Source organism: Neofelis nebulosa, chromosome 9 (assembly GCF_028018385.1).
Source record: "Neofelis nebulosa isolate mNeoNeb1 chromosome 9, mNeoNeb1.pri, whole genome shotgun sequence".
Classification (NCBI taxonomy): Eukaryota; Metazoa; Chordata; class Mammalia; order Carnivora; family Felidae; genus Neofelis; species Neofelis nebulosa.
The window spans coordinates 23,540,782-23,565,172 of record NC_080790.1 but is presented as its reverse complement, the minus strand read 5'-3'; the positions used below and the strand labels follow the sequence as shown (position 1 = coordinate 23,565,172).

The 24,391-nt window shown below is 37.1% G+C and overlaps 1 protein-coding gene across 5 annotated transcripts in view; it reads right to left on the bottom strand.

Moving 5' to 3' along the window:
- CLIP4 (CAP-Gly domain containing linker protein family member 4) overlaps positions 1-24,391 on the bottom strand; it is an 82,490-nt gene that overhangs the window by 36,519 nt on the left and 21,580 nt on the right. For 4 of the 5 annotated variants that reach the window (XM_058682931.1, XM_058682934.1, XM_058682932.1 and 1 more), the window contains 7 exons: positions 22,267-22,414; positions 14,122-14,261; positions 13,232-13,325; positions 11,762-11,923; positions 9,855-9,973; positions 6,446-6,682; positions 2,248-2,383 (listed from right to left, as the gene is read on the bottom strand). In XM_058682931.1, the coding sequence (XP_058538914.1) occupies positions 2,248-2,383; positions 6,446-6,682; positions 9,855-9,973; positions 11,762-11,923; positions 13,232-13,325; positions 14,122-14,261; positions 22,267-22,399 (1,021 nt within the window). In that variant the 5' untranslated portion in view covers positions 22,400-22,414. Of the gene's footprint in view, positions 1-2,247; positions 2,384-6,445; positions 6,683-9,854; positions 9,974-11,761; positions 11,924-13,231; positions 13,364-14,121; positions 14,262-22,266; positions 22,415-24,391 lie in introns of those variants that run through there. The other variant, XM_058682935.1, reaches the window with a different exon arrangement.

The window sequence follows — 24,391 nt, the reverse complement described above, 5'->3', positions numbered from 1 at the left end:
CATGTAAAAGGGACAGAAGCAGGTCCTTGGGGTATCCAGCTTTGTCCTCATCAAACATGCCTCTCCTTGGGATGACGAGATCTGGGGGCAACATGCATTCTGTTACAATCTAAGCATTTCCCATGAACCTGACTGACATCTGCCCTGTAGGTTGCTAGCAGTTTTGCTCTTGCCTTCAGTCTGTTTGACAGTTACCAAAATTAGCTAACAGAGGAAAATTAAAATTAAATTCTTAACTCCACCCAACTAACCAAATACATTCCAAATGGGTTAAATAACTCAGCGTAAAAAATTAAAACACTCAAAAGAATAAAATATATAATTTTAAATTAATCCTTGGATTAGGAAGAAGTATCTAAGCATAAAAGCAATGTAAGAAGTTACAAAGAAAAAGTCTTTTAACTACATAAAACTTTGTGCCAAAACACTGCAAATGAAGTTCAAAGGCAAATGAAAAACTGGGCAAAACATCTGTAATAACTGTGAGAATTTAATATCTTAAGTATGTATTTGTGTTTCTAAAGTTTTTAAAAACCCACTAATATCTCAGTCTCAATCATTTAGTAAGCAAGTGATACCGAACAAGTATTTCTGGGCAATTGCCAGGATGACACTGTATGTATCACAATAAAACATTTTCACCACAATCGAAGAAATATGAATTCAAACATAGAAACTTTCAGCCATCATATTGGAAAAATTAAAGAAAATGGAGCCATTAAAAAAATCACATTTTCTAACAATATTTAATGATTTGGGTAAATTATAATAGCATTTTGGGGTGCCTGGGTGGCTCAGTCGGTTAAGCGTCTGACGTCGGCTCAAGTCATGATCTCATGGTTCGTGAGTTTGGGCCCTGCATTGGGCTCTGTGCTGACAGCTCAGGCCCTGGAGCCTTCTTCTGATTCTGTATCTCCCTCCCCTCAGCTCCTCCCTCGCTCACACTCTGTCCCTCTCTCAAAAATAAAGAATAAAAAAAAATTCTTTTTAATTATAATAGCATGTCAAGTAAAAATGTAAAATACATATAACAATATAATCCAAATTTCATGAAAAGGATTAAATGGAAATATATCGGTGATTTTATCTTCTTCTTTTAACCTTTTTTATATTTTTCAAATTTTATACAAAAAAACATTTTTATAAAGAAAAAAAATTAATAATCCACCAAAAAATGATGCTCCATTTTAAGTGTATGACAAAAGGAAACTAGTAACTTTGATAAATGCATAACAGCAAATAGCTACCATTTGTTGAGTGCTAAGAGGGAATCAAGCACTATTCAAGGTGCTTTATATATTTATCATACAAACTCCTGAGGTATTGTTAGCCCCATTTACTGAAGACAAACTGAGGCACAAAAAGAGAATTAAGGTCACACAGCTGGTAGGTAGGGAAGCTGATTCGTACCCAAGCAGTCAGACTCTAAGCAAGGACTTCAGCATTAAATCATAGTGCCTCCTTGTGGAGCTGATATGAAATACTGAACAACCAAGGAAATTAATGTTCTAGAAGAATATTTCATGGCAAGGAAAAATATTCACAAAATAGTAAGTGACAAATTCAATTCAATATGTCAAGGGGCGTGTGTGTGTGTGTGTGTGTGTGTGTGTGTGTGTGTGACAGAGAGAGAGAGAGAATATGAATTTAAACAAACATCTGTCAGAAAGAAAAAGAATCATCCCGTCTCAGCAGTAGTTATAAAGTTGGCCTCGATTGCTATTTGAAGTTTTCAAGCTTTTCCACCTCCAGAGCTCTGCACTTCCTTGATAACGAAGTCCCTTCCTCAGCCTTGAGAGTACCCTGGGCAGGACCGACGGAGGTGCAGAGAGCCGGGTGTACTCCTGGTAAGACACCATCTCCCAATCAGTGTACTGCTCATAGCAAGAACAGGCCAGCCCCTTCATTTACTACATAGGAAAGTTTTATTTAAAAACCATAAAAGAGGGGCGCCTGGGTGGCGCAGTCGGTTAAGCGTCCGACTTTTGCTCAGGTCACGATCTTGCGGTCCGTGAGTTCGAGCCCCACGTCAGGCTCTGGGCTGATGGCTCGGAGCCTGGAGCCTGCTTCCGATTCTGTGTCTCCCTCTCTCTCTGCCCCTCCCCCGTTCATGCTCTGTCTCTCTCTGTCTCAAAAATAAATAAACGTTAAAAAAAAAATTTTTTTTAAATAAAAATAAAAACCATAAAAGAGTAAATCTGATTATCTTAAACTAATTCTCATTAAGTTAGACCATATCTCCCTTACCATATTTGGGGGCACATTTAAAGTACTGGATTTTCCCAACACTTCCATTGTTTTTTCCTTCTGGTTCATCCAACTCAATGCCAGCCCACTGCCCACTTGCAAATTCAGTTGTTCCACAAAATCTTAATGTTCCAACCTAAAGAAAACATAAATCAGAATACATTTTGAGGATAACTAGTAACTCTAAATGTGCTACTCTTGCAAACTTTATAGAAGTTTTTAAAAACTATTCTCTCAAAGCAGACTTCAGAACAGTAATATTACCAGGGACAAAAGGAAATATTATATAATTATAACAGTCAAGTCACAAAAAGACACAAGAATCCTAAATCTGTATGCACCCAACACCCGATCTTGGAAAATCTCCAAATATTTGGAAATTAAACAATATACTCCCAAATAGCCCATGGTGAAAGAGAAAATCACAAGGGAATTTAAAAACACTCTGAATTGAGTGAAAATGATAACATGATACATGAAAATTTGTGGGATGCAACAAAAGCAGTGCTTAGAGGGAAATCCATAGCATTAAACACTGGTGTTAGAAAAGGCCTCAAATCAATGATCTAAACTTCCATTTTAAAAAACTAGAAAGTGAAGACGCCAAGCAAGCCAAAGGAAAGAAACAATAAAGATAAGAAATTAAGAACAGAAAAATAATAAAGAATATCAATGAAACCAAAAGCCGGTTATCTGTAAGGATAAATAAGATTAATAAACTTCTAGCTAGAGACCAAGAGAAAAATAAGAGAGGACACAAACTGCAAACATCATGAATGAAAGCAGGACACTGTTACACTCCCTCAGTCATTTAAAGAATAGTAAGAAAGGGGGCGCCTGGGTGGCTCAGTCAAGCAGCCGACTTCAGCTCAGGTCATGATCTCCCGGGGTTCATGGGTTGGAATGCCACATCAGACTCTCTGCTGTCAGCACAGAGTCTGCTTTGGATCCTCTGTTCTCCTCTCCCTCTGTCCCTCCCCCACTGGTGTGCACTCTCTCTCTCTCTCTCTCAAAAATAAATGAACATTAAAAAATAATAGTAAGAAAATACTATGAACAACCCTATACCTGTAAATTTAATGAATGAGATAAGATAAAATGCTCCAATTCCTTAAAAGATGCAAACTGTCAAAGCTCACACCTGAATTGAATTTATAGTTTAAAACCTTCCACAAAAACAAAACAAAACAAAAAAACCCTGCAGAACCTGATGGACTCACTGGTGAATTCTACCCAAGAATTTAAGGAAAAAATAATCAATTCTACACAAACCTAGATAGAATATAAAAGTGGAAGGACTAATTCTCAACTCATTCCCAGCATTACCCTTGATACCAAAAGCAGACACAAGGATCCTCAACAAAACAAGAGCAAATCAAATCCAGCAATATATAGAATCCAGCAATATATGGAAAATCAAATCCAGTGTCATGACCAAGTAAGGTTTATCATAAGCAAGGTTAGGTCAACATTTGAGAATTAATAAATATAATTCATCATACCCACAAACTTCTAAATAGAAGAAACTTATTCTCTCAACAAATGCAGAAAAAGCCTTTGGCAAATTTCAACATCCTTTCATGATAATAATTTTTTTAAAAAACTTTCAGCAAACCAGGATTAGATGGGAACTTCCACAACTTAGTAAAAGATACTCACAAAATCTACAGCTAACAATTATGATACTTAATGCTGAGTGCTTAATGCTGAGTGCTTCCTCCTCCAGATGAGGAGCAGAACAATTGATCAGTTCTTACTACTTCTACTCATCGTTATACTGGAGGTCCTTGGCAATGAAACTAGGCAAGAAAAACAAATGAAAGGCATACAGATTGGAAAGAAAGAAAACTGTCTCTATTCACAGATAACATGATTGTTTCCACGGGATATCCCAAAGAATCCACAAACAAGGTCAAGAGAATTCATAAATTGAGCAAGGTTACAGGATATATGGTCCGTATACAAAAATCAACTGTATTTCTATAAGAAATTTCCAAAACACCACCATTTACAATAGCACCAAAGATCATGAAAAATTTAGGTATAAATCTAACAAGGTATATGCAGTATCTAAATGCTTAAAACTACAAAACTGATGAAATAAACCTATTAAATAGAGATATACTGTGCTTGTGTTTGAAAGACTCAGTATCTTTAAGACATTCGTTCTCCTCAACTGATCTATGTCAACACAACTCTATTCAAAATCCCAGCAGGACTTTCTGTATGATTTTAAATCCATAAGCTGATTCTACAATGTACATGGAAAGACAAAGAAACTAAAAACAAAACAAAACTGAAGGCCTAACAACAAATGATTGCAAGACTTACTATAAAGCTACAGCACTTAAGACAGGGTAGTACTGAAGAAAGGATAATCATTGCATCGATGGAGCAGAATAAAATCCAGAAAGACCCATACACATAAGGTCAATTGACAAAGGGGCAAGGGCAATTCGAGAGAGAAAGAACAGTCTTGTCAAAATATGGTGCTGGAACAGATAATCAAATGCAAAAAAAGAGAGAAAGCAACTCTATACCTAGCCCTCTGCACAAAAATTAACTCAAAATTAAATACAAACTAAATGTAAAACCTAAAACTATAAACTTCTAGGAGAAAGCATATGTGCTCTATCCTCTACTGTACTATGACATAGTGGAAAGTTTCTTAGCTATGCTAAACACACAATTCATATAAGGAAACACTGATAAAATGGACTTCATCAAAATTTAAAACTTCTGCTCTTTGAGGGGCACCTGGGTGGCTCAGTTGGCTGTGTGTCCAACTCTTGATTCCAGCTCAGGTCATGATCTCATGGTTCAGTTCATGGAATGGAGCCCCACATCAGAGCCTGTCAGCTCCGAGCCTGCTTAGGATTCTCCCTCTCTCTCTGCTCCAACCTCCTCACTCACTCACTCTCTCTCTCTCTCTCTCTCTCTCTCTCTCAAAATAAATGAACGTTTAAAAAAACAAAACAAACACAAAACAAACAAAAAAAAAACTTCTGCTCCTTGAAAGACATCCCTAAGAGGATAAAAAGACAAGCAGCAAAGCAGCAAACTGAGAGAAAGAATAAAGGCAGCAGGATGGCCGTGAGGTGATCAAGTTAAACCAGCTGACTGGTACATGCACACTCATTATATGCTTCTACTTTTGTATAGCTTTAAATTGTCCAAAATTAAAGGTAAAATAAAACAACAGAATAACTCTTCTAAACACCCATTCTCAGGCATAAGACAGGAAGACTAAGGAGGCTGAATATTAATCCCAAGTTAAAAATAATAATAATAATAAAAGCTAACCAATGTCCCATGGATACATTCTCTTGGAAGTTGATAAATGTCCTCAACATAATCATTTGTTTGTAGTTTACCTTCCTTTTTGAAACAATTTGCTCAGGAAATCCAACTTCCCGATTTTGGTGTTTTCTGAGGAACCTGCATCACCCTCCCCATAAGCTCACCCAAATACTTAGACATAACTGTGTAAGGAAATTCGATAGGCAAGCAGGGATGCCCTGTTCCATTCTTCATACCACGCTCCCCATTAACCCCAAAGCTAAAGAAAAAAAAAAAGAAAAAGAAACAGCCCTTCCTTATGAGGTATTAGAAAAGAGAGAATGGCAACAAGTAAATGCTGAAAGGAAACAGGGGCTTTGGAGAAAAAGAGGCATCTAGAGCATCTTCAATAGGCCAGGAGGGGAGGTCCTCTTTTCCACATACACTTTTATTATCAGCTTAAAATAATATCCAAGATTTCTCTATTTATGGGATCTCAAGGCCAAACACCCATGAACGGCAAGGGTCTCCTTTGTTCCATTTGTGCCAGGTAGTCACAGTGGGAAAACCCACTGAGGACTGCAGGGGGCTGCAAGGAGATAGCTCTGGGCTCAGCAGTGTCTCAGCTCACGCCTCTGAATTCACGCAACAGAGTACAGTTCTTCCGTACTCCAGCCCTCCCATTCCAGCAAAGACATCTTCATTACTAAGTCCAAGTCGTTTATATTCTTAGATCATACTTCATAGTAAGCGTGCATCTAAGCTTCACAGCTTCCGTTAAGTATGCTTCTACTTACACAATGCACTTTAAAAAAAAAAAAACTCCCAACTCTGGCCACACTGTATATACCTTTGGCACCCAAGCCACAAACACTATGACCTGAGACACAGCTTTAGAGACCGCGGTTACTTACTATACCTTCTGTCCTGCAATAACAACACGATCCCCCAACTTCAGACCGAGTGACGCGAGCATCGCCTTGCTAGTAACACGATCATAGCTTGGAAGCATGGGCTTTGAAATGTCGCATGACAGGGGCACCGCATCTAACAGCATCTGCTTGATTTCTTTAGCAGTTGCTGCGGCATCGGCCATTTCTAATGGCATTTCAACCGGGTCTGGAACAACATCAGCAGGGATCTGTCCTTTGTCGTTCTACAAGTAGAAGAGAACAATTTCAATTCGTATCTACTCCAAAGCTCTACACGGTCATACACAATTATTAAAAAAAAAAAAAAAAAAAAAAAGTTTTTAAAAATTTAAGTTAAACTCATTCCTCATGTATTTATTCAGACAATTTACTGAACATCTACTACATGCCAGACACCATTCTAAATGCTACTGACGCCACAGTGAGGAGAAAAAACCCTGCCCTCAAGAAGCACACCTTCTGGTGGGAGAGACAGACTACAAACAATCAAACAAGTCAAGGATATATTATCTTAAACGGTAAAAAGTGGCAGAGAGAGAAAAACAATTCAGGGAAAGGAGGTGGAGACCCGGAGAGCGGTGTCTATGCATGCACAGTGGTCAGGGAAGGATGCACCGCTAAGACGCACGGACGCCGAGGCCCAAGGAGTCAGGTGTGGGAGTACCATGCAGGGTAGCCAGTTGGGAAAGGTGGCCCAGGCTTGGGGAAGGGCAAATGCAGAGGTCATGAGTGGACAGCATGCCTGGCTGTGCAGGTTTGGAGACAGAAGTCACAGCACCGACTGGCTTCCCAACCCCAGCTCCGAGATTCTGCCCACTATTCCACAGCCGCCGCCTCGGCTCTGTGACCTGACCCATCCTGCCCACTCATGGAGTGACTCAGATTTCAGGAATAGAAACTATAGTTTCAACACTTCTAAATTTGGGCTATAATCAAGAAAACAGCTCTGGTCTCACTATAAAGGAGAGACTGCATCCTTGGATTTATCCTGCAACAAGATAAAATGGTCAGTTACGAGCCCACTAACATTTGCATGGTGTTTATATAACCAAATCCTATCATATAAATTGTCTCATTTGATTCTCACATCAAGAAAAAGCTTACGAATAAAACAGATAAAATATCCATGCCCATGGAGAGTTTATACTGTAGTAGGAGAGACAATAACCAACTAAACACACAGAATATTACTACTGTTTCCACTTTGCCCATTAGGAAAATTCAGTGAGAAAAGATTAATGACTCACTCAAAGTCATTTACGTGATTCCTGGCAGAGGTGACATATGAATCCATGTCCAGGACCTGCTAGACTCAGTCGAGAATTTCTCCTACTCAGGGCTATATCCTTCCATCAAACATGTATCTCTCTTCTGTGTTCCCTAACCAAAACACTCAGACTCGATAAACATGCTTCCAGACTGTAATCTTCTTCTAATAAGATGAATCAAGATTCTTTTGCTGAGAAACTTCTTTTCCTTGTCTTCTCTACTGATTATCTTCAAATGTTCCATATGGGTGAAAATATGAGGCTTTTAGAACACACTTAATTTGCAAGTGCCTCACATTTTTTGTTTTAAAATTCAAGTCAGTTTGGTCCTAAGTAAACATATGGTAGGAAGACTTGTTATCAAATTGCTGAGACGGTGATGGGTCTATTTTAATCCCAGATTTCAAAGAAAATATACAAAATATAATAAAGGTGTGTATAACACAAATATGTACTCTTGATACAAAAGGGGGGGATATTTTAAAACCTCGTACTGATAAGCTGCAAACTATATTTACAATGACTATTTTACTTTAGATTTATAAGTCCTCACCTCTCTAGAGTAAGTCACACACTTAACATTAATTCCTAGAAAATGTGGCAACTAAAACTTGTTAAAAAATACTAAATAATAATAAAATAACAGTGATGATGTCATGCTAACATAAGAAAGCTTGCTCATGATTAATTATAGAAATCCATTTTCTTCTAAAATTGTGGTTACCACAGTATGAGCCAGGGACTACTGCTGACTCACATGTTGGCTGCTTTTTTTTTAAGTATTAATCTTCAAAATACAATAATCTATTATTATTTCTGGCTTGAATTGGTAATCTACCTCAATGGCATGCCTCACTGCCTCTTACTAAATTCAAAATATTCTCTCCACTGATGAGGTCTTGTCAACAGCTGTACTAGGAAAAGCACACACACATCCCCCTCACATTCCAACCAAACTGCACAATCATCTCCTAGCCTTCGTGCATGCTACTCTCCTCTCTGCCTAAACCGCTCTTCGCACCTCCCTCCTCTAACCGTTAGTTCTTAATGATGTTTAAGTGCTCAATGTCACCTTTGCCAGAAAGCCTTCCCAAGGCTTAGAGAGATACCCCTGGTACGTGACCCCATGGCACTCTGTGCCCACTCCCACATCATAACCCACTGAATGCAACACACTACAGTAAAATTACTTGTCCATCCTCCCCTCTGGACTATATTCTCTTTGGAGACAAAAACTTTTATTTATTGTTGTATTCTCCCAGTGCCCAATAAACAACAGGGAAGGAGGAAGGGAGAGTGGGTGGGGGGGGGAAGGAAAGAGGGGAGAAGGGTTAATTAATCAAAGATGGGATTAAACAAAGTGTGGCAGAAAGAAGTAGGGAGAAGGGAAACAAGAAAGCAGGGAGGGTGAGAGGAAAAGGGAGAGGGGGAGAGGAAAAGGGGGGAGGGAAGAGACTTTTTCAAACACTGCCCACTCCTGTCCCTTCAAGGGAAGGCGCAGACCCCATTAAGAATCCCCACCAAAGCAAGTCACTGCTGTTAATACTAAGAAAAAGAACACTGAGAGCTGCTCTGTGAAGACAATAAAATAACCAAAGATTTGAAAATTATGAAATTCAATCCTGTGTGTTAACTTTGTAAATTAGTAACACAATTACCATGAAAACATTAATTTTCCCTTTAATTTTTAAACATTTACTCCACTCCTAAATGTGCATTTTTAAAAATTTTCTGGAATGTTTTTCCAAAAAAATTTGAAATATAATTTAACATAGAAATATAACTTTAACATATTCATTTTTGATAGCTAACTTTTTATAAATACATCGAAAAACTAAATGAAAGATACTGAAACTCAAAGATGGTAACACTTTAAGGTACATTTTACTTCACTGATGAAAGGAAATTCTGTAGAGCTTATCAATACAAGGGGACTGAAATTCACTGCTATGCCTTATAATTATTTGAGATAAAGTTGATCACCATTACTCTTTATACGCAGCACAAAAATCTAAATTCTTTCCTCATACAGATTCTATAACAACATCCAGATACAACACTTTACTGGGAGATAACAGTAGACATTTTAACTCTTTTAACATTTTTCACTTTTAATTTAGTCTCTTACCCTAAATGCAGGATTTGCTCCATGTTCCAATAAGCATCTCACGGTACTTGCACACAAGTTATATGCAGCAATATGCAGAGCTGTTCCAAAATTAAAGTCACTGCAAGTGGCATCTACATCTGCAATGACACACCACACGTATATTAACTAAAAACTTAGATTTAGCTATTACAATATAAAAGGAGACAGGTTGAGTTTGTCTGTTTGCTTGTTTTGGTTGGGGGAAGAACATTAATAAGCCACTTAATGAGACTTAAACCAACCTGCTGGAAGCACTGTTTCACATATTTGTCACCTATGTGATCACATATGTAATCACCATTCACAAATATAATCTCCATGTTACAATCTGGTCAACCAATTATTTTCTTAGTACAATAAAACATCGTTACAACAAGAACTGATATTATCACAGACTTTCCAACTATCACAAACTAAACTATATTTAAAAGAAGTTAATGGTAATAATTCACATTTGTAAAAGTATCTGAACACAATCTCTCATTAACCTCTTGCATATGTGCCATGACAACTACAATGAGGTAGAAGGGTTTACGTCAGGAGCCAGTAAACAATGGCCCAGGGGCCAAGCACAACTCATCATCTGTTTTTATACATAAAGTTTTACTGGAACATGGCCACATACATTTTTACATATTCTCTATGGCTAGACACCTGCCATAACTGCAGAATCAAGTAGTTCCAGTGATCCAGATTCCTATCTGGCCTTTTACATGGAAAGTAGTAGGTAAAATAATGCAGAATTTTCAAATCAGGAATAAGTTAAAGACTAATTAAACATGCAAATGTGTGCAAATCATATTAATTCAAAATACTTCATCAAACAAATGAATTTGGACTTCATAGTAGGAAAAAAGAATCTTGCAATTCTAAGGACATTTTAATAACCTTTCAATAAATCATCAAGATGCTATATTTAGACACAAGAAATATTCCAGATTTGGAAATCCCATTTTGAATGTTTTTTGTAACAAGGGTTTTAAATACTTGGTTCCACTAATCCTTCCTTAACCTAAGGAATCTAACCGTACCAGCCCACATGCCCTACCAACAACGGCAGACAAGACATGCTCAGGACAGACCTTCCTGAGTTATTCAAGACACTGTACTACCAAAAGAGGCCCTTCTTCCCAACATCAATCAAAAATTAAAAGGTAAAGTTAAAGATAAAATGGACAATTATACAAAGCAGGTTAGAAACAAACATTCTGGGAAATTTAACTGTTGAACCTAGAAAACGAGTCTTCTATAAACGGGGAGAACACCGTATCCCGCCCACCTTCAACTTTAAGTATTACTACTGCACATGCTCTCATTTTTTTTCTCAAAAGAAAACCAACCCACTTGAGAGGACCGGAGAAAAGTCAAAATACCAGGACTGTAATTTAGACACTCTGATGTTCAATTTTAGGGTATCACCATCAAGATAGGAGTGAGGGGGGAAAAAACCCTTGAAATTGTGTCCTTTAGTGGAATCACAGAATTTCAGAACCGAATGCCATCTAAAATACTCTTTATGATTTCAATGCTTAGCTCTGAAAGCTTTATTGCTCTATTTCTGGCTACTCGAGTGAAAAGAATTATATGGCACACAGATTCAATTACACTTTATAAAATCCATGTTAAACTGGGGAATTTGCAGATATAAAAACCCAGAGAACACTATTTTGTACTTTTAATTTGTATCTCTTTGTACCAAGCCTTTTGTGAAATGACAGTAATTAACCTTCAATAAAGAAATATTAAACTATTCCTGAAAAAACGTGGAATAGGAGGTCATATGGAACAAGATGGATTAGAAGTCAAAATCTCTTTGAATTTTAATTTTTATGCCACTAATAAAGTGTTCAACTAATAACATCTAATGGCGATCTTATAGTACTTGCCTTTTGGTTTAGATGTCTTCAAAATCACTTTTATAAGCTCAGGGACATCAAAATAAGCAGCATAATGCAAAGCATTCATATTTGTCCAACGACTCCGTAAACTAACATCTGCTCCCAGATCAATAAGTTGAGTTGCAAATTTTACAGCTGTATCAACATCACCTAAAGAAAGTTTTCTAAATTATTCTTCTTCAGTACAAACTGCAGTTCCAATAGATGGCTATCTACTACCTCATTTTAAAAGCCAAAGTAAATAGCATACCAAATATATACATACACCTCAAAAATTTCACTTACAAGGAATTTATTCTAAGAAAATAATCATACTCAGAGATATGGATAAACACTTAGCCATAAAGATGTTCATCACAGCACTTTTTATCACGAATAAATTTCTGAAACTAAACTACTTTACAAATAAATAATAAATTTTATTCTAAAATAAAGTTCTAAAAGCACAATAATAAGAAACTGGTTAAATAAATCATAAGTCATCCACATAATGGAATATTTATACAAAGCCATTAAAAACAATGTACTAGGGGTGCCTGGGTGGCACAGTCGGTTAGGTGTCTGACTCTTGATCTCCACTCAGGCCATGATCTCAGGATCATAAGTTCAACCCCCACATTGGGCTCTGTGCTGGGTGTGAAGTCTACTTTAAAAAAAAAAAAAAAAAAGGCAATGCACTAGATTAGTCCTACTCAGTGTGCTCTGTGGACCACTAGCAGTCCCAAACTGTAATTTCTCTGTCCTTTTGATAACCCTTTTCTTTTTCCCTATACAATCATTTCTTCAGAATATATTAATCAAAATTTCATGCATTATGAAACACAAGTGGGCTTGTATTTTATATCTTTATTTCATTTTTCTATCATAATTTCATTTTTACTTTATTTTACAAAAAGAATCAGTCCATGATGGATTGTAGAAAAAAAAGTCCTTAATCAACAGCTTAAGAAGTCTATATCAGACTATTGAAACAGGGACAGAGACTCACAATATATAGTTAAGTAATAGAGGCAGATTTTATACAATGGTAAAAGCACAGAACACCAATCTGGGAAAAATGTGCATACATGTTATGTATATAGAAATACCCCTCGGACAGGCCTAAAGGCTGGGGTCTGTAGGGACTGGATACTCGGAAAACAACTTGGGTTGTCTAACCTTGCTGTAAACTCTCAGGAAGGTTCTAGGGTGTTACCGGTTACTCTCACCTAGCGAGCATGCAGCAATGAAGCCTGCTCTAGAGAAGCTGGGATGTACCAGGAGACTATAAAGCCCCCCTGAGAAAAGGGAGAGAAGGGAACAAGGTTTTGGGGTAGACCCCACTGAATGCTTGCCTATTCAGGGGATATTGTTATCATCAGCTGGGTACCCTCCCAGGGACTGTGGATGGCATAAATACAGCTTATACAAACACAAATACAGATGTCCTAAGCCACTAGTAGTTTGCCACACACTTACCAATACCATGAGCTCCAGATTTGCAAGTATAATGTAAAAGTGTCATATCTGTCAATCCATCTCTGTCATTCACATTGCAACCTCTCTTAAGAATCTGAGGAAACCAAGGATGATATCATGATAACATGGCCACTGAAAGCGGATTTCAAACCCATGCTGAGAACCAGGTTAGACCATCTTATCGGAATTCGTTCTCAATAAAATGAGTATCGAGAATGGGCTTCTCTCAAGGATAAACTTTAAATCTACATCCAATAACAATGATGAAAACTGAACTTGTCAGCAGACTGAAGGAAATTCCTAAAGACGATTCCAGGGTAACCTGACACTCCAGATACGTACTTTACTTAACCTCTCAAAGGATCAGCAAAATTTTCTTTGTAACAGGCTTAATGGCATTTGAAAATATATACATAACCTTTCTCTCCTTACAACGTGACAATGTGCAGGTCAAGGAACCCAGTAACTCTTGCTTCCCTCCTTCAAAAAATCAAATGTTTTTAAAAACTATACTCAAGCCTAGATCTTTACCAAACCACCCAAAAGTATAGATAAAACATGTTGGTAATCAAATCTCCTCATAGACTGTATTTTTTAAAGTTAACAAAATTAATTTGTACAAAGAAAGGAAATATGGAAAATGCCTGCTGCCATCAAGAGTCTATAACGTCAGAGCTCCAGGTGTCAGCAAATGAGGAGCATGAGGGAACAACGGAAAGAATGTACAACTGCTCTGAGCAAAGCCTGGAGATACAAGAACAAACGTCAGAATGTTTCAAAGGTTTCCCATGTATCACCACCTTTCCATTCAGATGGCAGGGTTCAAAGGGGAGCACCTATACAATTAACAATCCCAATGATGCCAAATGTAAAATGTAGGAATCCCTTACCTCATTTCCAATAATGTCAATGTTCTGCTGGACCTGAGGAACCCACTGTCTTAAAATGGCAAATAATTCTGATACAGAAGTTTTAGGATCAAAGAGAATTTCCTGGCATGATGTATCATTAGGATCAAAGAAAGAAAACTCTGTTTGAAATTAAAAAAAAAAAAAAAGGTATAAATTAAACTTATTAAAAGTTACAAATAAATATATTGACAATAATAAACAATAAGACCAGTGCTCAAATGATACAAATATTTTTAGATCCTAGCAAAAGTTTACCTTAAGCAATTTTCAAAACCAAAGTCAAGAAAGCCAAAAAAGTATGAAGCATTCCTGAATAGCTGTGAGAACGAGATTTCTGTGCATCATACCACATTTTTTTTACAGATGAAACAAAAATGTGAGTGCAACCCATCTCAAATGCTGAATTTTCCAAGAACTACTTCTAAGGCACAGAAACTTTGTCAAATTTTATCAATATTTTCAGCTCTTACAACATAAATATATCATGAACAGTAGATTCACATCAACCACTTATAAAAGGGGGAAAATACCAAAATATCAACTAGTCTATAATTTTAAATATTCTTTTTACTTCTCTGATTTGCCCAATTTTCCATAAAAAACAGGCATTGCATTACTTTTTACACACTGGAAAAGCACAAGGAGAACTGCCATACCAACCAATTAGGCAACAGTCTCTGACAACGCAGAAATGAAACCTTAGGACAGAGTGACTGGCTTATTTTGGAATGTGTATTAGTAAAAACATGGAATATTAGCAAAATTGAACATGACCTAAATATCTCTTAAAACTTTTCTAAGATTCACAGACAACTTTGGTCATCCTATGGCTAGAAAATAAAAGAGAATGGAAGAAAATCAGATTCTACGATCTTGAAGAATCTTAAAAAAAAAAAAAAAATGGGCAGGGAATCTAAAAAACCAGAAACATTTAAAGAAGGAAAGCATTAGCGAACCAACATTTGCTGAGTGCTTACAATTTACCAAACACTACACAAGTCCTCACAAACACCCTACCTAGGAGGGATTATTGTTCTCATTTTGCAGATAAAGAAACCAAAGCTCAGACTAAATCATACTCAAAGTCACACAGCTAGTAAGTGGCAAATCTGGAATGGAAAACCAGTTCTATATCCAAAGTCTATCTTCCTTCCTCTACTATACTGTCTCCCGAAAAGAATTCACTATTGAAGTCAGCTTCTAACAGCATACATGAGTAGCAGGATTCGTATTTATGTTCTTTATGTTTTTAAATATTTTCCAAAATTACACTTATGTACACATAATTCATACTTTTAGAATCAGGATAACTAAAAGGTGAGTATAAAAGCACACAACCAAGGATGTGTATAAAAGGGGAGCCACAGTCCATTAGAAGAGAATCAGAAAGACTAAAACTAGAATAAGATACTATCCAAAATCTCAGACAACAGAATGGTCCTCTAGGTTCAGAAGGGAAGACACAGAAAAGAACTGGTATCCAACATGGAGAAGCACCTTGCATGGTTTCTTAAACATAGATTTTGGCATGTTTCTTATAAACAGCAGTTGACTAGATTGGGGAGGGGGGTGTCTAATTGATTTATCTATTCAATAAATATTTATGGATGAACCCCTTTCCTACGCATTGGGCATTTCTAGTAGAGAGATTTCTAAATATATACCTAAAGAGACTCTTCTGCATGTGCCTGCAGGAGACAGATTCAAGAATTCTTACTGTAGCATTTATTATAATGGCAAAACATTTGGGCTGAAACATCTCTCCATAAAGGAATGGATTGGAGTGGCCTATTCTATCTTTCGCTTTTTTACAACTAAATAAATGAATTAAGATATCTAAGTCATTAACTGATAAGCATAGGTCTCAAAAAAAAAATACTGATCAATAAGCTACATAATAATATGCAGTATCTATCATTTACATAAAATTACAAATACACAAAACAGTACTACACATTGTTTACAGATGCTCATATGTATAATAAGTATATAATAATATGGTTTGGAATCATCACCCTAAATTTAAGATAGTGGTTACCTCTGGAGAGCAAGGGGAATAGGACCAAAGGAAAACAAGGAGTTTAAACTTCAAGATTTTCTTGTAACTAAAAAACAAGAGCTAAAGGAAAAATGACAAAATATAATATCTATTCTTTCTGATGGTAGATATGTATGACTTACATGTTTGCTATTATTATATTCTGTGCATTTTTATATTCTCATTTTATATTCCTATTTTTAAAAAATGAAAAGCAACGGGAAAAGAATCCCACACATAATATCAATTAAGGTAACAAACATACCAATGAATGTGTGAAGCTTATTTATAGAAAATTGGAAGAGGAGAGGGATTTAAATGGAGTAAGACATATTACATTGCTGAACTAAAAAATAAAATATTTAAAATTGTCAATTTTACCAAAAACAATTATTTAAAATAATTTCAATTCTAATCATCTCACCAAGACTTATTGTAAGAGGAGATACAAAATGACTCTACTGTTCATCTGTTGGCAGAGCTTCTCAAACATCAGTATAGATAGGAATCACCTAGGGATCTTGTTACTATGTAGATTCTGATCCAGTAAATCTCAAGTGGGGCCTGGGATTGCCTAACAGGCTCCCAGTGATGCCAATGCTACAAGACTAAAGACCACACTTTGAGTAGCAAAAATCTAGAAAGTAAATGTAAGATAAATAAACAAGAACATCTGAACTAAAAAGAATAATGACCTGAGTAGCAAGAGGGAGCAGTAGCCCAATAAATAATAAAGCATATAACAATGCTTCAGTAATTATACACTGAGGTGATAGCAAACAGCAGGTATCATTTAAATAGTACTTAATAGGTGCCAGGGACTGTTCTATGCACTTTATAAATATTACCTAATTTAATCCTCATAATGACCATATGAGGTAGGCACTATTATTGTTCTCATTTTATCAAAGGGGAAATAGAACAAAGAAGGGGCAGTTAAAAATAAGTAATTTGCCTAAGAACACACAACTGGTAAGTGATTGAGTCAGGATTAAAGCCAGACCGTTTTGTGATCTTAACCTCTATGCTATACTGCATAGTAACAAATTTAACTAAATCCAAAGTTTGAGCCCATACAGGAAAAAAAAAAAAAGCTTTAATCAAAAGAAAGGTGGAGGGGTGTCCCGTTTACCCACTTCATGTCAACATGGAGTAATGGGGACCAGATTTACCCTTCCATCTGAAACAACAAAAAAACAGAGGAAATAGATAAAATGCAGTTTTCAAGGGCACTGGACATCAAGGCAATGAAAGACAGTGACTCCTAAGAGACAGATATAAATAAGATGAGTCTTACGATTGTCCCAGGTTTCTGCACTACAGTGCAGAGAGAGGGAAACCAAGAGAAGCCCAGAAGACTCCCTATGTTGAGGAGACAGCACTGAGAACCCAAGGAAATCAAGGAAGCTAGAGCTCACAGGGAAGAGTATCAGAGGAGAGAGAACCCCAAAGACTTATGGAGGGTCCTCTTGAGTACTTAACATACATTTACAAGTAAAACCCAAAGTAAGAGAAAGAACCATCTAAAGGATTAAAAGGATCAGAGCCCAGTGCTTATAAAAGGCCTAAAATAGTGCCTATTTCTACCAAAAAGACTAGGGAAAAAATTCACAGGGCACTGGGTAGAGTACTGAATAGTGAGAAATAATTAGCCTGAGATTAGCACTGCTCCAGAAGTACCTAACAAATAAAAAACCAGACCTGAAATGGCCAAACTATTTCCAAGTAACTTAACTGCATCCCAGAACAAACTTCAAGAATATTTATAGGAATAGAAAAAACACAGCACTGAACAGGTAAATTCACAATGACTGTCATTCAATCAAAGATTGCTGGGCATGCAAAGAAAGGAGAAAACAGGACCCATAATCAGGGATAACCAACTGAAAAAGACCTAGAGGGGGCGCCTGGGTGGCTCAGTCAGTTAAGTGTCTGACTTTGGTTCAGGGCATGATCTCACAGTTCATGAGTTCGAGTCCTGCATCAGGCTCTGTGCTGACAGCTCAGAGCCTGGAGTCTGCTTTGGATTCTGTGTCTCCCTCTCTCTCTGCCCCTCCCCTGCTTGCACTGTCTCTCTCTCTCTCTCTCTCAAAAATAAATAAACCTTAAAAAAAATTTTTAGGGGCACCTGGGTGGCTCAGTCAGTTAAGCATCCGACTTCAGCTCAGGTCATGATCTCACAGCTCGTGAGTTTGAGCCCCGTGTCTGGCACTGTGCTGACAGCTCAGAGCCTAGAGCCTGCTTCAGATTCTGTGTCTCCCTCTCTTTCTCTGCCCCTCACCGACTCATGCTCTGTCTCTCTCTCCTTCAAAATAAATAAACGTTAAAAAAAAATTTTTAATAAAAAAAGTAAAAAATAAATAAATTTAAAAAAACAGACCTAGAGTTGGCATAAAAATTAAAATTAACAGTGGGGGGAAAAAAAATTAACAGTGGGGCACCTGGGTGGCTCAGTCAGTTAAGCATCCAACTTTAGCTCAGGTCACAATCTCATGGTTAGTGAGTTCGAGCTCCGCATCAGGTCGTCTGCTGTCAACACAGAGCCCACTTCAGATCCTCTGTCTTCCTCTCTCTCTGCCCCTCCCCCACTCTCACATGCTCTCTCTCTCTCTCTCTCTAAAATAAACATTAAAAAAAATTACAATTAACAGAAAAGAATATTAAACCAGTCATTATAACTGTATTCCAAATGTTCAAAAAGTTAAGTAGAGACATGGATGATATGAAAAAGACATAAATCAAACTTTAGGGATGAAAGAAAGCAACATCTGAGATGAAAACTACACTGGGTAAGATCATCAGCTGATCAGAAACTACAGAAGAAAAGATTAATGAACTTGAAGACATAGCAACAGAAACTATCTAAAATGAAACAGAATTTTTAAAACATGAAAAAAACATCAGTGAGCTGTGGGACAACTTCAAGTAGTCTAATATTCATGTAACTGGAGTGTCTGAAAGGGTTCAGAGGCAGGAAAAATATTTGAAGAAATGATTACCTAAACTTGATGAAAAGTGAAACCAACGGGTCTAAGAAGCTCAACAGACCCCAAGCACAAGAACATTAAAAAAAAAAAAAATTACACCAAGACACATAATGGAAAAATTACTCAAAATCAATGATAAGAACATCTTAAAAGCAACCAGGGTGGGGGAAAAGACGCATTACATTCAGAGAAACAAAAATGAAAGCAGATTTCCTATCAGAAACAACGCAAGTAAAATGACAACGGACCAACATCTTTAAGCACCAAAAGAAAAAAAACTATCAACCTAGAACTGTATACTCAGCAAACATTTTTCAAAAGAGATGGTAATATAAATATGTCCTTAGACATACAAAAGCTGCAAGCATTCCTCACCAGCAGACCTGTACTACATGAAATGTTAAAGGAAGCCCTTCAGGCAGAAGGAAAATGGTACTGACTGGAAATCTAGATCTGCACAATAAAGAACACTGGAAAAAATGGTAACTACATGGGCAAATAAGATTTGTTATTATTACTTAAGTCCATTTAAGAGGCAATTCACTGTTTAAACAAAAGTAATAACAGTGCATTGTGCAGTTTATGACACACGTGATATGTGCTCTGTGTAAACTGGCTCTGAAGGTATTCAAAGCAAAAGATTCAAAAGTCTTTATATTGTCTCACAGAGTAACCACCTTGAGAATCAACACTGAACTATACATCTAAGCTCTGGTTTGTGCAGGTTGCTCTTTCTTTGTTTCTTGTTTTAATCTCATTCTCAGCCTCACATTCAATGGCTCGCTTTCATTACACTTAGCATAAAATACAAATTCCTTGCCAAGGCCTAAACAATCCTGCAAGATTTGCCTTCCTCTCCAACTTCCTCTCCCGTCATTCTGCCCCTCAATCACTTTGCTTCCTAGCCACGATGGCCTTCCATTAATTCTTAGGATGTACCAAAGGCTTTTCCCCCAACTCTGTGCCTTTAACTTCCTATTCTTTGGCCTGTAACACTTCTCTCCAAGATCTTCTTGTGACCAGCTTCCTCTGACTCCAGATGACTACCCCATCTATAATAGATGATCCACTAATCCTCTATCACAGCACCCTGTTTTTTTCCTCCACAAAATTGACTGGATATTTATATTTTGTTTATTAATTTGTTTACTATCTTTTCCCACTAGAATGTCTGTCTTGGTCACTGTGCTATCCTCAGCATCTAGGACAGTACCTAGCACATAACAGGCCCTCAATAAATACTTAATAAATACAATTCAGGGTGCCACTTTTAAAGGGGACACTGATAACAGTGTACTAAGAAGGGAACAATTAGAATGGAAAGGGTCCAGAAATCCTGCCACTGAGGGAATGATGAAGGAACCAGAAACGTGTAGCCTACGGAAGTACAAGCTAGGTAAAAATATTCAAATTATCTCTAAATATTTGAAGGCTATCATATAAAGAAGTGTGTTCCACATAGCAAAACCCAGTATCAGTTGGCCAAAGTTTCCAGGAGACATATTTTGAGTGTAAATACAAAAACAATTTTATCACACCTAAAACTTTTTAACCATGAAATGGACTATTTCATTAGTTTCCCACTCTTGAAGATATCCAAGTGACTGAGTGGTTATTTACTAGAGATCTCGAAAACAGAATTTCTATCCTAAGAAGTGAGTAGGGAAAAGCTGACCTACAGGTCCATTCAGATTCTAAGAATGTATAATTCTAAGCATATAAGCAATATTTAATTTCAGTTATATATAAGGGTCAATATCCATTATCACCTTACATTCAGTGTATTTATTCAACAAAAACTGACTGAGCAACAAATGGCTATATTAGCCCTAAGACAAACCAAAACAAAGCTTGACTGCTACCCCATCCCAAAGAGCTATGGTCTGGGTAAAGAGATCTCACAATTATGACTTGGGATAGAACAAAGTAAGCGCCATAAGCAAGGTACAAAGTGCTTTAGTTAAGGTTTTTCCTGCACAACTGATTTTGTTATACCTGAAGATAAGCCCAGTCCATGTTTTGTAAAAGCTGCACATACCTCCCAGGATATAGGCTCAGGTTTTATGCAATATTTTTGGTGATTACAAGGCAAAATCTGAACTTGGAGATGAGGAGTTATTAAAATCGATATTACTAAGTTAGATAAATTCCCAATCTAATAATTTTATACCTACTAATACTTAAAAATTGCATTTCTAAACAAAAAAAAAAATAAAAAATAAAACCTGCATGATCTTTACCTCCAAAGACGATTTGAAATGATGACCCAATACTTTACTTGAAAAATCCTAACTAAATTAGAAATGTAACAAATCTATCAAATTTATCTCCTTGTTTTCTTTTATTCCTTTATCAGTATCTGATAAAATACAGGTCTAGGGAAATAAGCCTAAATAAGTAAAAACTAGAATAGTTATAAATTTACATTTTACAAAGGATATTTAAGTGAGCTGATTTAAATATGAGCCAACCCGTTCCACATTCCAGGGAAAGGTCTCACTCTCCCTGCCTAGGCATATGGCTTTTTTTTTTTTTTTTTTAAGTTTTACTGTCTTTGTGTATACCTTATAATTACAATGGAAGACACCTGGGACAGTCCAAACTCGGCTTGCTTATGTACTGAAACACATAACTTATTACACTGTCACCCAAATTTGGATCATTTCAGCAGTGATTATTTGGTAAATTAGATCCTAGCATTTCAGAGACAACAGGGCCCTTAGAGATGGCTAGCTCACAGTATTTTGTTTTGTCTTAATACATGGTTTTTTAAGCAAGTCAGTATATTTAACCAAAATAAATACATCAGTAGCAAAAGAATGCTAGATGTCTAAGCACCACTGCATTCTAAAAATAAGATCCTCTAAATCCATCATGGTGCTTAAAATGAACATTTTTACATAATAAAAATGCAGACAGCAGAAATAAAGCATTTAGCTTAAGAGGCAGAAAAAGGCAATTGTATTTTGAAAAAGGAAAACTAGCAATTTTATGAAAACCACAGCAAATGGCTTTAGGAAGAATTATGAATGCAAAAAGGGCATAAGACAGAAGTCAAGTCTCCAGTCTACGGAAAATACATACGGCTACTTAACATACCACAGTCCGAAGGCATTGGTGCTGCAGAAATGGAAAAGACAACTGGTGTATCAGAACCTGGAAATAAAAATGGGTATCTTCCAATCAAAGAATTTCCTTCTACTGGAAAATCTGGAACGTCCTCTATGGTCATCTTCTAGAAAGCCACCTTTAATGAGAGAAAAAAGCATATCTATTGTATTTGTATGCAACTTAGAACGATTGCCTTGAATCACAAAAAGCCTATTTTCTTTTAACATATAACCTAACTGACCTTTTTTTAAAGACTTTAGTAATCTCTACACCCAACATGGGACTTGAACTTACAACCCGGAGATCAAGAGTTGCATTCTCCTCCGACTGAGCCAGCCAGGAACCCCAATCTACTGACATTTTTTAACTTCAACCTTCAAGAATCTTTTTGAGAGAGGAAGAGGGGAAAAACTTCCTTTTAGCAAACTGCTATTAAAGAATATATGTTGTTTCACACTGTCTCTTACAGACATGCAATCTTTTTAGACAAAGCTCAGGAGAAATAAAAAGCTAAGTATTGGGGCGCCTGGGTGGCTCAGTCGGTTACGTGTCCAACTTCGGCTCAGGTCATGATCTCGCGGTCTGTGAGTTCGAGCCCCGCGTCGGGCTCTGTGCTGATAGCTCAGAGCCTGGAGACTGTTTCGGATTCTGTGTCTCCCTCTCTCTGACCCTCCCCCGTTCATGCTCTGTCTCTCTCTCAAAAATCAATAAATGTTTAAAAAGAAAAAAAAAAAAAAGCTAAGTATTTCCCCAAAACACATGAAAACCTTTTTTATAAATATTGTTTTTGCTTTTTAATGTTTTTTATTTTAGAGAGAATGAGTGTTTGCATGAGCAACTGGGGGAGGGGCAGAGGGAGGGAGAGGGAAAGGGAGAGAGAGAGAATCCCAAGCAGGCTCCATACTTGGCACAGAGCCCAATGAAGGGCTCAATCCCATGACCCTGGGATTACGACCTGAGTCGAAATCAGGAGTCATAACCTTGGGGCACCTGGGTGGCTCAGTCGGTTAAGTGTCCAGCTTCAGCTCAGGTCATGATCTTGTGGTCCGTGGGTGGGTTCGAGTCCTACATCAGGCTCTGTGTTGACCACCTCGGAGCTGGAGCCTGCTTTGGATTCTGGGTCTCCCTCTCTCTCTGCCCCTCTCCTGCTCGTGCTCTGTCTCTCTCTCCCTCTCAAAAATAAATAAACATTAAAAAAAAGTTTTTTAAGTCAAACACTCAACTGACTGAGCCACCCAGGCATCCCTAGGTGAAAAGGTTTTTAAATGCTGAGTTAATCCAAGTGGGTGATATTCTCTTTACTTAGAGTAATAAAGGGATATAATATCCCTTGTAGATGTACCTCTATCATAGGATCTGACACAGGTTACATTACCTGTCTTCTAACAGTTCATGCCATGTGCTCATCACATGAAAATAATCTAGTTTAGAGTGTTCTCATTCTTTTCTGACATCCTAGAAAGCTTCACTGGAAATCAATCACATCACTTGTACAAATATGGGTCTAAGAGCTCCCGGCATTGTTTACTTCTCCCCAACATACAACATCCATTTAGTCCATCCGTGCAGAAAATGGAAGGCCATGCCTTTTAAACCACATCACTGATATTGCCTCTTTTTCCCAGAAAACATGTGAGAGCTTAGGATGTTTGCCCTGCAGTGGACTGCTGCACCCTAGATCAGATAGAAATGGCATAGCAGAGCAAATGTTGGTACAACTGAACTATATATAAAAGTAAAAAGCATCCAGTTTCTTTTGCATCAAGTCTCTAAAGTCTGAAATATTATAAATCTCTTTATCAGTGTTAAATATAAGCAAAGACCATATTACAAAACTAAATAAAAATGATTCTAGGCCATTTCAGTAGAAAGAATAAAGATAATTAACTGGCAGCTTACCCTAGCAGATAACACCATGCTAGAAATTACTCAGTGTGTGTTCTATACTTAACCAATCCTATATCTAACTTAACCATCTTTACTCCACCATCACCACCCTGATCCAAAGAAACAGTCACCTCTCTGAGCTAACTGGTTCCTTTCCAATGATTCACGTTTTCTGAAGACTGTCAGGAACTAGTAACGAGTAAGGTGACTTTTTTTTTTTTTTTTG